The sequence below is a fragment of the Phyllostomus discolor genome, chromosome 7 (genome assembly GCF_004126475.2).
Source record: "Phyllostomus discolor isolate MPI-MPIP mPhyDis1 chromosome 7, mPhyDis1.pri.v3, whole genome shotgun sequence".
Classification (NCBI taxonomy): Eukaryota; Metazoa; Chordata; class Mammalia; order Chiroptera; family Phyllostomidae; genus Phyllostomus; species Phyllostomus discolor.
Window position 1 is genome coordinate 8,513,930 of NC_040909.2, and position 13,115 is coordinate 8,527,044.

General features: G+C 47.8%; 1 protein-coding gene across 2 annotated transcripts; it reads left to right on the top strand.

The window, feature by feature from the left end:
* The first annotated feature begins 1,876 nt into the window (after positions 1–1,876).
* On the top strand, positions 1,877–10,754 carry HIGD1A (HIG1 hypoxia inducible domain family member 1A). Of its 2 annotated transcripts, none has more exons than XM_028518606.2 (4): positions 1,877–1,964; positions 7,146–7,260; positions 8,750–8,884; positions 9,734–10,754. In XM_028518606.2, exons 2-4 carry the CDS (start codon positions 7,164–7,166, stop codon positions 9,781–9,783), a joined length of 282 nt encoding a protein of 93 aa, XP_028374407.1. In that variant the 5' UTR covers positions 1,877–1,964; positions 7,146–7,163; the 3' UTR covers positions 9,784–10,754. The 2 variants fall into 2 exon arrangements, with proteins under 2 accessions (XP_028374407.1, XP_035886352.1); XM_036030459.1 differs by lacking the exon at positions 1,877–1,964 and adding an exon at positions 2,158–2,275.
* The last annotated feature ends 2,361 nt before the right edge of the window (positions 10,755–13,115 follow it).

Sequence of the window (13,115 nt, forward strand, 5' to 3'; positions counted from 1 at the left end):
GAGGGAGAAAGAGAAGGAGAGAAACATCAATGTGTGGTTGCTTCTCATGCTCCCTGCACTGGGGAACCTGGCCTGCAACCCAGGCATGTACCCTGACTGGGAATCGAACCAGCGAACCTCTGCTTCGCAGTCTGGTGCTCAATCCACTGAGCCACACCAGCCAGGGCCACATAACTTTTTTTTTAAACACTTTAGAACATGCTGTGAATGTGCCTGGGAAGTTCACAAACAGCTTCACTACTATTCCATGATTCTGCAAAGTGTAAAAAGCACAGAGTTGTAACATAACGAGTAGCCCTTCCGGGCAGTCTTCCCACTTGGAACTTAAGGATGGTCCCGACCCTAGTTTCTCCCGGGGGGGACTGGACGGTAAGGACTACTGCTTCCCCAAAACAGCGGTTCTTCTCAGGGTGGGGGCGGGGGCGACACTACTGTATGTGGCAGCCTTCGACCCCTAAGGCCCAGGACATGGCCTCGATACAAAGCACATAACGGGCTACATTCTGAACAGGTTTTAATTCTCTGGCTGAGGGATGCTGGTATCTCTTTTCTAATCCGTCCTACTTCACTACCAAGGACCTCGAATGCATTCTGCCCTTGTCGACAACCTACTCCAAAACCTTCAAGGGCCACCTGATAGAATGCTGTCCAAGTTCTTTAATCAGTATTTAAAAGTCCTCCCCAGCGTAGCTTACATTCACTTTCCGTTACTCTCTTACTCTGCTTTAGTCACAAATGTTTGCCCCGCCCCTACTTGTTGCCCTCCCCGCCAGAACTACAATGGGATTAGTTCGTGCACAGGGATCCATAAGCAAATTAGCTAACATTATTTTGATTTGTATAAATCCCCTTCAGGAATGAATATGCTGTGGTCACTGCTGCTACTAGCCTTACAGTAACTGCATTTAACATGATTAGACTCCTACCAAACTCAGAAATAGTCTTCGAGATACTGATATGAACCAGACAAAATATGCGCCTTCAAAGAGCTCAATGCATACTACATAATCAAGTATGGCATTTTTCATACTTTCACCGAACAAAGCATGAATGTTTCCTACTTGTGTCTTAACTCCATTATGAGACATCAAAATCCTGGTCCACGGCACTTAGTTCCCAACTGTATGACAGCGCACGTGGCAATCTGCCTGTTTTTGCGGTTATCATGAGAGATCGATATCGTCCCCAAAGTACAGTCACTGATACTTTGCATCAATTCACTCCATAGTCATTGAGTATCTACTCTACGCACAAATGAGGGCCTCTGTCCCCGGAAGGTCACTGTCACAAGGGGCCTCTGACATTTCTTTCCTCAGCGATACCTCCTCCGCTCTGGGGGAGGTGACAGCTCCAGCTACCCGGTGCTGGCGATTCATGGCTTCCCCCTACTAAAGTGTCAGCTCCATGAAGGGCTCCACCAGCGGCCCGACAGCGCGCGTTCGTGACGGATATTCGCCAGGAGAGAGGAAAAGATCGACCGCTCCCACCGCCTTCCGCGCCCGAGGCCAAGACAGTGCAGCAACTTCACCCGCAGCCTCCTAAGGACTGGCGGCGGTGGAAATGCTGCATCTCCAGGCCCGTCCTGCCCGCGCTCGACAGACGGCGTTCGCACTGCTCGCCACCCTGCCAGAGGGAGAAAGGTCGAGAGAAACCTGAGGTCCCGCGGGGCCAGGAGCCAGAGCCTCTCGGGCGCCCTCCCACAAACCCCACACTTTCAGAAGCGCTCCCCTCCGACACTATCGCCACGCGAGAGTCCGGAACTCCGAGTCCCGGCACGTCGCCCCATCCAATCCACGACCCGCTCCGGCCAGCTCCACCCACCGCGCACACGTAGGCACCCACCCACCAAGGAGATCAGCCTTCTGATTGGCTGGAGCAGGCTGGGGGTGGGATGGGGAGAGGCACATCCGACGGCGCGCGCGCGGGGTCGGAAGCGGTTTGGTATTTGAGAGGTCCTGTTCTTGGTAAGTGAACTGTGAAGGGGCATTTGGGGACGCGGGACGTCCGAATGTGGGGCGGGAGTAAGTGGGGTCACGCTTGGCTTGGCCGGGAGCACCTTGGGAAGGCTGGGGGCCGCGAGGCTGGGAATGGAGCGAGGCCTGGAGTGAAGGGGGCGAGGTATAGGGACGGGGCTCAGGCCAGACTTCGTGATTCCCGAAGGTTGGGGGTACAGAGACAGGGCCTGACTCCCTGTTGGGTGAGGGGATATGGAGCCAGCGCGGAGATGAGGCGAACGCTTGTGCAGTGAATCGTGGCTGGAAAAACAGACTCACGGGTGGGACAGGAATGAGTGACCCGAAGTGGGAGCCCCGGAGCCCCGAGCCTTGGGAGCAGAATCGAGCGAGTGGGAGGGCGAGCGCTCCGTCCTTGAAGTCCGGGCAAGGTCACAGGAAGGAGAGGGGAAGAAGGTGGAAGGGTTGGGAGGAGGGCTGAAATCCACAGGACCTTCCAGCCCTCGCTTCCTCTTCTCTCCGTTTCCGCCCACCCTCGGCGACCCTCCTGCCGTAGGAAATTGAGAAGGCTCCGGACCCAGTCTAAAGCATCTGTGATGGAATTTAAGTCTTTTCCGGCTAGCGATTATAAAACACTGCCTGGGCTTTGGAGTGGCAGCAGCCGAAATGATTCAGCAGTGTTCCTGGCCCCCTCTTTTTATTCCGGGTGTGGGAAGCAGCTCTTCAGGGGAATCCCTACCAGAGGCACTTTCCAGCAGGACCGGTCTGGGTGAAAAGGTGTGACGGATTGAAGTACCAGGCCCCAGCGGGACAAACATGTTTGAGTCGTATGTACCAGGGCCTCTCCCACCTTCAGTACACACCAGAATCGCTCGGGAAGGGGGGGGGGGGGTGCTTCTGCTAATGCACGCTCCAGGGTCCCTGCCGCACACTGGCTGAGTCTGAATCTTAGGGGTGGAGCCTTGGCAGCCATTTTTAAACCAGCAGTGACGGATGCAAAAATGAAAATTTGAGATCGCTGTGGTTGGATCATAGTTCCTGAGAGCCAAGTGACACAATGAAGATCCTTCGGTCCCTTGCATCACCTGATGCTGGGCAGCTCCTCTCCCCTTAAGCCTCTGCCAGGCCCCTGTGCATTTGGAAAGGTCGTCAGTCGTCGTACCTTACTCAGTGGGCAGAATAGTTTGTGGTTTTTATTCTGGCTTTGAATGTCTGGTTACTGGTGCCTCTTTATGCACCTGTTCAACTTTCTAACAGGAATCCGGGTTCATTGCTGTGTGTGGGTGAGAAGAGGATCAAAGGGAAATCTGGAAGTGGTGCTAGTGGGAAAAAAATCTTTTCAAATCACGCTTGAAATTGTTAGGTTAAGTCCCTGGGGAAGGAGGTTCCATTGACTCTTAGGCATGGCTTAACCTATCTTTTACAATTCAAAGATGGAGATGTGGCTTCTGTAAAGGAATGGATTTTCATATTTTTCAGATAAAAAATGTATGGGCATCATAATAAGATCAATGGCTTGGCGATAGGTTGTCAGTCAAAAGCACCCTGCGCTGTGTGTCAGGGGAGCTCAGTTCTAGTCCGGCCACGCCAGAAATGTATTCCCCCTGCTGTGAGCAGTTGGCATCACCCTTTCTAATCCTTTCCCTTCTGTAAAATAAAGCTATTAGCAAGAATTAACCATGAGTTGTTGTTCTCAAATTATATGACTTGTAGTTACTGATCCTGGTAGTTTAAAAGTTAACCATTTTCCATTTAGGATGCTGTAAATCATGATACTTGGGAAGTTTCTAGGTTGTGATTAGAAAGAATGATCAAAATCTCATATTCAGGCCGTGTTATAAATATAACAGGGTTAGAATTTATAACGTGTAAAATGTCATATGATTTCAATGTTGCGTTTTTAACACTCTTTATTGATATTACACTGAAATGTTCACACGAAGTGTTCTGGATCAGAGACAGATTATCATCAGTCCCTTAAAGGAAATGATGACCACATGGTCCCCCCCACATCCTGATTCTTACCCCAGGGACTGCTTTCTGAAAGCTGGATCAAATGTCCTACCCATACAGATTTCACAGATTTCGAGGAATGAAATCAGTGGAGTTTCTTCTACTCTCTCCATACGCAGGACAGAGACAGCCAGTGCCTGCCTTCCTGGTGCGGGGGCGGGGAGATTTTGCTCAGTTGCCGGTTGGACAATTACAGTGATCCAGATGTGAGAGTGTAGGGGGGAACTACCTCCTTTCTGGCTTTTAAAGACAACTCCCAAGTGGCTTCTCAGTTGAGGAATAATTATGGCAAAGGAAGAAAATGCTTTCATATCTGCAAAGGAAGGTGCTAGATTTTAAAAGTGGATCATGGTGTGTAACAGTTTTGTCTCGTGGTTGCAAGAATCTAAGACCTACTCTGGTTCTCATTTTTTCTTTCATAGATAGAATGAATATAAGAAATAAAAAACAACGGAGCACTTAGGTATATACAGTTTGGCATTTTTCTTACTGGTTAAACTCTACAAGTGTATATAATTGTTATTTTTCACTAAATATTCCTGAATAAGTTACCTTAGAATAATTTTTAACTGTTGAAAACTACTGCTTTTAAATGCATTCAACACTTTGTGGTGTACTTACTGTATGCAGAGCATTGTGCCGGCAGGGGAGATGGATGGAGCGGGGCGGGTGCAGCCTCCTGACCTCAAGGGTTCTTCTAGCGAGAGCAACAGGCAGTTACAAGCCTTTTGGTAGAGAAAACAGCATCCCAGGGACCGCATAACCAAGACATTTTTCACAAGCGTAGAGAATCAAAGAAGACTTTCTAGAGGTCAGTTAGCATAACCTGAGAAGCGGGAGGAGGTGGCCCGGAAAGAGAGTGTATGCAAGAGATGGGACGGAAAAGCGTGAGAGGAATCAGCTTGTGCAGAGATTTGGAGACTCGGAGGAGGCGTAGAGATCATCTGTGAGACGTTTAATGCGATCAAAACGGGTTGTGCAAGGGAGCTGGAAGGAGAGTCTATGATAAAAGTCATGCCCATTGAGAAGTTGATGGTTAGTTATGAAGGCAACTAAGGAGCATATACTAGCCTAAAATGTGGTGTTTCATTTCTGTCTAGTCCATTTATGTAGTTTCTTGAAGGCCATGCTCAAACATTTCTCTGTGAAACTTCCCAAACATACTTGAACTCAAAGATATCACACTCTTAATTTAGTTCTCACTGTCTCTGTTATGCTGTTGGCAACTAACTAATCACACTCATGCCCCTTTTTAAAAAAAAAAAACAACTAATTTTGAACCACTGATTATGTCTGTGTTTTTGCGTTACCTCTTCAGATAGCGCAGTGAGTGTCCTGAACTTTGAGCTCTTTGAACCTTGTATATACAGGGCTGGGCGAAAGGTGGTTACAGTTGTGAGTACGTGAGTACAGAGCGGATTCTTGTGTTATTGTTTATTGATTATAGTATTATTTTCCTCACGAACAACTGTAAACCTCCTTTCGCCCTGCCCTGTAATAAAAGCTTAGTAAGTAGGGGTTTGTTCAGTTAGCAGGTAATGGAGCACAAAAAGAGAGTGTAGTTCTAATCTGAGTTTCTTTGTGTAGAGCTCTGTGGGGCTGTTGAACTCCTCTGGGTTTTAAGCCTGTCTTCTGGGTCGGAGGACAGAATCATCAGCTCTTGCCAGTGGAGATGGGGGCTTGAGGGATGACTTGTCAAACTTAAGTAGCAAACCTCTCCTCTAGAGTTGGGTTTTCTTTGAGGGCCTTAGCCCACCGCTAACAGGGTTTGAATTGCCAAGTGTTAATGAGAGCTATTGTTACAGAAGGGAGTACGATGCACGTGAAAAGCCCAGAGGCGAAGGTGGGATTTTACACGGGTGGTGGGGTGGGCGGCCGACTCTGGCTTCACTGCAGTTGATGCCAACCAGAGGCTCGGGCGCGGACTGACGTGCTGTGTTTGACTCCCGTACTTTATCTGTGGGCGGAGTTCATAGGCAGTTCCGATCTGCTCCGTGAAGAAGGAACTGTCTGGTTACTGTGGCGGAGGTGAAACCGGGTTTGTCGTCACCTCGTTGTGATGAAACGCCCGACAGCTTCCCCTGTAAAGGAACGTGGCGGAAGTGGGCGAGGGGCGCCCTTGGTCCTGGCGAGAATGCAGATGAATCTTTTTTTTTTTTAATGCCCCCTTATCCATATAATGACCAGGCTAGTGTCTTGCCTTTTTTGATACCATTTAAAAGAATAATACTCTAATAGAAAGTACAGAATTTTAAGAGGGAAACCCAGGAAATATAAAGTATGTAAAGGAAGACAGAACTAAAGCTTAGGAGATGTTCTTTTATTTAAGAGGACCCTGAGAGTAGTTTGATTTTTCTGCTGCAGCGACATTGAAAGTGATGACCCTCAGTCATAAAAAACTGAAAGGCTGTGTATCAGTGCAGTTGAACGTGAGTTAGGTTTAAAGTGACACATTTGCAGCCCCTACAGGAGCGTCACTCTGCAGAGGTGAGAACTGGATCCAGGCAGCGTGTGGGGGTGAGTCAGTCAGTTGTAAGTTTAAAGCAATAAAGACTGCACTCCTCAACCACACTTAAGAGTGTAGGAAGCCACTTAGTAGGATTTTCAACATGACGTGGAAGCGGTAAGAAGGAGCATGATCAAGTATGAAGAAAAAATAAAAGATGAAGATAGGAAATTAGAGCCCTGGCTGGCGTAGCTCAGTGGATTGAGCGTGGGCTGCGAACCAAAGTGTCACAGGTTCGATTCCCAGTCAGGGCACATGCCTGGGTTGCAGGCCACGGCCCCCAGCAACCGCACATTGATGTTTCTCTCTCTCTCTCTCTTTCTCCCTCCCTTCCCTCTCTAAAAATAAATACATAAAATCTTTTAAAAAAAGATAGGAAATTAATAGCTACTATTTTAATTGACAAAAATTTAAAATTCACTGTTACTAGCAAAGTCGAGCTAAAAAGGAACCGGTGGTGCGGAGGAGCATGAGGACAATGGGCGTAAGTGCGTGTGGCCCTCCCTACGAGTGGCTGTGGGGCGAAAATACAGTTGATCCCTAAAGATAGTTTTTACAGTTCGTGAGTAGCATATCCCAGGTATTTATGGAAACTAGGATTATTTTAAATACATCCAGCCATTTAATGTCCTAGTTGTTTTTAATTGCAGAACCTCATGGAAATTCTCTTTCAGGAAGATTCTCCAATCAGTATGTCATCCAACACAGATGTTTCTCTTTCTTCATACGATGAAGGTCAGGGATCTAAATTTATCCGAAAAGCTAAGGAGGCACCATTTGTCCCTGTTGGTAAGTTTGACCTAGAATTCTAATAATCAGTTTGTATACTGTAACGATCAAAGTGTGATCGGCTCATTCATTGAGCTCATCCATAAGCATTATTTTCAGGTTTTTTATATGTGATTCAGATGTGCTGAGATGGACATGATATAGCTCTCATTATAAAAATTCTCTGTGTAGTTGACTTCTTGTTTTATTAACTCTTATCTCAGTGAAGTGTTGGGGGATCCCAAGACCACCCTTACTAATCTCAGCGATTTGCTAGAAGGACTCAACAGACTTTTTTAAAAGCTGTTCCACCCACAGTTACGGTGTATTACAGCCTCTGTTGTATTAATTGATTCCCGTCAGAGGGGAAGCAGCACCGGAAGGAGGAGTTCCCTGGCTCCTGGAGCAGTTTATCTGCCGGCCTCACAGACCCACATTTTGAAAATTACAGCTTCCTGAATCTGCTAGTTTTTGCTACCATCTTCGGATTTTTGGTCCTGGGGGAGATTTGGGTCCCCGGGGAGATTAAAAACACGGTGTGTGCGTTAGCTAATTAATGGTTTCTTAAAGCATGTTTATAAAAACAGTAGCAAGTACATTGATTGACGGTAAGATCATCTTGGTCCCCTCCCCGGTGGGCCGCCCCTCCCCACCCCCCAACACGGGCCACCATGGATGAGAATAAGTCTGCCAAGACATGATCTGCCTGGGGAGGAAAGGTGGCCGATCTCTCAAAGGAGAAGGGCCAGGAACCTTTTCCTCCATGGGCTTTTATTGGATTCGTTTTGCACAGGAATACAGGTAAAGCTCATTAATCATTGTCAGGCAGTAAGGATCAAGCAATAGATAGCATACAAAGAACTCTGAGGGCCTATTCTGAGTCAGGGTCAGATAGCTAAAGAGCTACAAAACTTTGAAGAACAAATTCACTTCTTGCTTAGACCCTTATCATATAATTGAGAGCATTCTAAACAAAGCAGATTTCACAGGATTTTACACATCCTTTCTTAGGCCTGATTGCCCGGGGAACCCCCCTTTCCAGCACAGGGCTGCACCACCCTCTGTCATTGTTTCAGGCTTAAGTCAGGCAGGGGAAGTAAGGCAGCCAAGAGATTCGGAGACTTCTTGAAGACAGAATGAGGACTCAGGCTATGTCAAAGCCACAGGGCCAGGGTCCATCACCCCCTTTTTCTTTGGCTCCCCAAGTCCTTCCCCGGGGCCTCCCTGTGATCATGTCTGTCTTAGGCCATTCACCTTTGGGGAATCTTGCCTGTCATTGGCTAACCAACCAGGCATTGGGGGCCAGTCATGGATGAAGTAAAAGAAACAGAGGTGGCCCCCCTGCCCCAGAGATAAGCTTTGTCTCTTTAGTGGCTTATGGCCCCAAGCTCACTCACTCACTCAGCCTTAGCCATGGGGGGAGGGGGGGCTGGTTACAGCTCCTGAAACCAGGCAGGGCAGTTCCCAACACTGCCGCACTGTGTCTGACATAACTGTGGCTCTTTCTCAGGCATGGCGGGGTTTGCAGCGATTGTCGCCTACGGATTGTATAGACTGAAGAGCAGGGGGGACACGAAAATGTCCGTCCACCTGATCCACATGCGCGTGGCAGCCCAAGGCTTCGTCGTGGGCGCCATGACTCTCGGTGGGTTCCTGTGGGAAGTTTCAAACTCGTTTGTGCTGCCTGCTGGCGGGCTTCTTTGTTACTGGAACAGTGTAGATGCTTGAAGCTAATTTTTTTTTCTTTTCCTTTTTTTGTTTTGTTAAAGCTAATTTTGAGGCAATACCCAAATATCATGTTTATTTTTATGGAGACGTGAATTGGTAAACAGTAGTTCAAGTAGTGACATCATTTTACTATCTGTGATACAGGGTGGGACAAAAGTAGGGTTTACAGTTGTGAGTTCGCAAAACACAGTTTATTCTTGTATTATCATTTATTATTGAATTATTTTGTATAAGAACAACTGTAACCTTTCTTTTGTCCCACCGGGTATATCTTCCTAAGGTTTGAAAGAAAGAAAGAAAAGATAATCCTGTCCTTCACTGAGTTTATAATTTCACTGGAGGGGCTAGACATGCCAGTGAGGAAGGTCCGTTACGTGGGAGAGACACACATGATTGCTGTTTTATTGAGTTGGAGGTGGAAAAGATCTTTTAAATGTAGGTATTACATGCTTTTATTGGCTTTATGATTCGTTGACTCCATCTGGTATTAGGTAGGAAGAATGACAGCTTTTAAAGTTGCCAGGTAAAAAATATTGAATAGTCTGAGCTGGTCATACTGGCCTTAAACTACTTGGGAAACTAAAAATAGTTGTAGAAACAGAAATTGTTTATGGAAGCAAGAGTGTCAGCAGCCCCCGGTCTGGTTCCCCTTGTAAAGATTGCATGGCAGCAAAGGTGCTGCTTTTAGCTATTTTATGAACTGTTTTTAATTTTCTTAACATTGAAAAAAATATTTAAATGCCTAACCAGCATTCTTTTTCTTTAGGTATGGCCTATTCCCTGTACAAGGAATTCTGGGCGAAACCGAAACCCTAGAAGGAGAGCTGCGGTCACGGTCGTGGTGGTGGTGGTGGTGGTGGTTGCCGTGGTTAGAGATCTCACATTGAGGTTCTGTATTTATCTTGGAAATAAATGGTTTGACTGGGTCAGACAGCAGTAACATGGTAATTTGAATACTGGCTTCCTTTCTCGCAGGGCTGGTTTGCCGGGTGCCTAGATCACTAGTGACTAGTTCGCTAACTGGGTCGTTCAGAGGAGTCAGATCAGCACGTGAGAAGCGTGCCACTTTCAAACGCACCCGATAGTAGTCCAGTGTCCACCTTGTTCATCTCTTTTGGTGAAATTAGTTCTAACGCAGACATCCTGCCGACCGCGAGGTACTCCCGGTTGCTGCGAATGTCACCTGCTTTCGATGTTGTGTGGGAACCCTCCTTGCCCCGGTTTTCCTTTCTGCCTGCCTTGTGGGCCGGGGAAGTACTTCTGTCTGTTTGTAGGGCGGGCTGGCTCTTCGCCCGTTCAGAACGGCGCATAGCTCAGAACGTTACTAACCTCCCCACGACTGACCCTCTGTGTGTGCGTGTAAACCAAACCTAAAATGCTGATAACAGCTGCTAGAGGGTAGTATTTATTTTAGAGTTACACCTGTGAACATAAGATAATTCTGGATCTAACGTAGCTACTTTGTAATCGCAGGATTATATTTTTGCTGCTGTTACATGACAATAATTTTTAAATGCCACCTTGAAGTAGAAGTAGGTATTTTAAGTGCTAATGCAAAGATGATGAAAAACAATTTTTTAAATGCGTGCAGTATGTGTATCTTTCCCTGGAAGCATCCTAAATGTGAAACTAAACAACTTCGCTGTGGTGGAAGTGGTCAGACGTCACACGCAAACTGCTGTGCACTGCGGGAAGTTGGTTGCGCCCGGGGAGATCTCCTTTCTAACCCGACTTCACATTCCATGGTTATAACATGGTCAGTTGCTATTAAAGTAAATGAACACATCGGATGTCTTGTATTTATTTCCATTTGGAAAAAGAAATCCTTCCTCAGAGTGGCATAACAGTCAAGTTCCCAGAAAAGAGAAAGAACGTGTTGGCCCCTTGGGAGGAGCCTGGGTTGGAGAGCGTGTCCCGAACAGGAACAGCGGCTGACGTTCCCTGCGCATTTCCTGTGTGCGGCCCACTGCTGTACTGTGCACTTCCCAGGACAGCGTCGTCTGGGTTTCCTCACAGCCCTAAGCGTCAGGAGCTATGATCGCATGTCACAGAGGAGGAGACCGAGGTGTGAGCAGTTCAAGCCACTGATTCAAGGTCCCATCGCCAGAGAAGGTTGTGGGTTTGGGACAGGAGCCTGTGCACTCAAGGGGTGGATGCCGACAGGTGTTAGAGACCTGGAACGTTGGGCTTTGTGCAAGTCATGCTGGGGAGGCTGCATTCATTTTGTTTATATCATAAATGAAATTAGAAAGGGGCAACAGCACGGTTTTGGCTCTCCAGTGATTGTTTAACCTGGACCAGATCAGGTTTTCTCAGCCTCTTCCTATCTGTGAACTGAGAGGTTGCTCTAGGTCATGTCCATGACCCTGTTTATGTTATAGACTGTTCCGTGAGTCACCGAGAAAGTGATTTATAAGCCGTTCCTTAGGAACTTTGGCCGGCTTCCAATAGACACTAGAGGAGATGCTTGTAGGCAGCCCTAACAGTTACTGCAGAAAGGATAAGCCTTCTGTAGAAGAACTAATTCGGGAGCAAGCTTCAGAACACCGCCTTTTTCATGAGTATATTGATTTTGTGAAAATAAATACCAGTTTGCGAGAAGTTGATCTAGACAGAGGACAGAGAGAAAAGCAGGAGTGGGGTGTCAACGGCAGCACCCGTCACGGGGTCGACAACGTGAGTGGGCTGCTCGCCGGAAGGAGGGCGGGCGAGTAGCCTGGCGTCAGGTCAAGGAAGTTCATAAAAGTAGCTGAGGTGCAGGTGCTCCTGCTTTTTATTATTATTGAATGGGACCCGGGTTCCTAGCTCTGCCACCTGCTGGCCGAGCTGCCATAGTTTCCTCACCTGCGAGATGGCGACAGTATCCGTGGCCTGGCGTTGCTAGGAAGATGAAGTGCAAGGGTGAAGGTGAAGGGCACAGCACCTGATGCATTAGTCAATTCAGCAAATCCTCACCATGTGAACTGTTCAGCTTGGGAATGGAACAGCCCAGGGGGTACGTGGGCCCCGCCCTTTCAACTTAGTCTAGCCCGGAAGACTGGCGTTAAGTAGGTGGTTACCAAAAGCATGAATCGCAGGTACGGGATACAGCAGGGACAGCTGGCTGGGGCCCCTAATTCCCGGTTGGAGTCAAAAGGTATCCCTGAGGCCCTGGCCCGTGTGGCTCAGTGGGTTGAAGTATCGTCCTGTAACTGAAGGATTCTGGGTCTGGTCCCCAGTCCAGGTGGGTGCAGGAGGCAACCTATTGATGCTTCTCTCTCACATGGATGTTTCTCTTCCTCTCTAAGCAATCAGAAAGTGTCCTTGGGTGAGGATTAATAAAAAAAGGGTATTCCTGAGGCAACAATACCCTACTTTGAGATGGTGTGCTGATTTTTCACCGAGAGTTCGATTCCTTGGCTTACTGTCCCAGGCTACTGAAGTACTACTATGGAATTGCTTCCATGCCCCTCTCCCCTAGTCTTTTTGGGGGCTCGGCAATCTTTCTCATCTGAAGCATCTGGCTCAGTGCCTGGCTCATGTAGGCATTCAGTAAATCTTTGTTGAATTAATTAGAAAAAGTAGATGTTTTTTCACATCCGCCTCCTGCCGTCCCAGAAGAACTTATGTATGTGTAGTTAATGAACCGCAGCGACCCCTGGTAAGCAGAGGTAGAATCTAATTCCACACTTACATAAACCCCCGAGTACCCCCACCTCTGCGTCAGTCAGAACTTTGGAGCAGAGGGTTAGGTGTGGGCCACACCTCCAGCCTCAGCTGAAATGCTATGGGAGCTTGAGGTTGAGGACCAAGGCTCACGTAAACCCGCAGCCTGTGGCAACGCACCTGCCAGGCCGGCACAAAGCTGAATGAACATACGGTGTTCCGTAGTTCTCACGTGTCATACAGTGGAACTGCCGGTTATTTATACACTTGGTCCTGTTCAAAGCCCTTCAAACAGAACAGGGAACTTGGAGAAAGGAGACTGGATGAGCCCCAGCCTTGCCCGGACTGCTGCTTTCTCAGTGAGTGATGCAGCTGATGCAAGCTCGTGGGAGACCCAGCGGCAGCCTGCATCCCAGCTTTATTCTTACAGAAAGCCCGCTTTCCCCTGCGTCACTGAAATGAGGCAGAAGAACTGGCTTCTAGCAAGACGCAGGCTGGAAAGC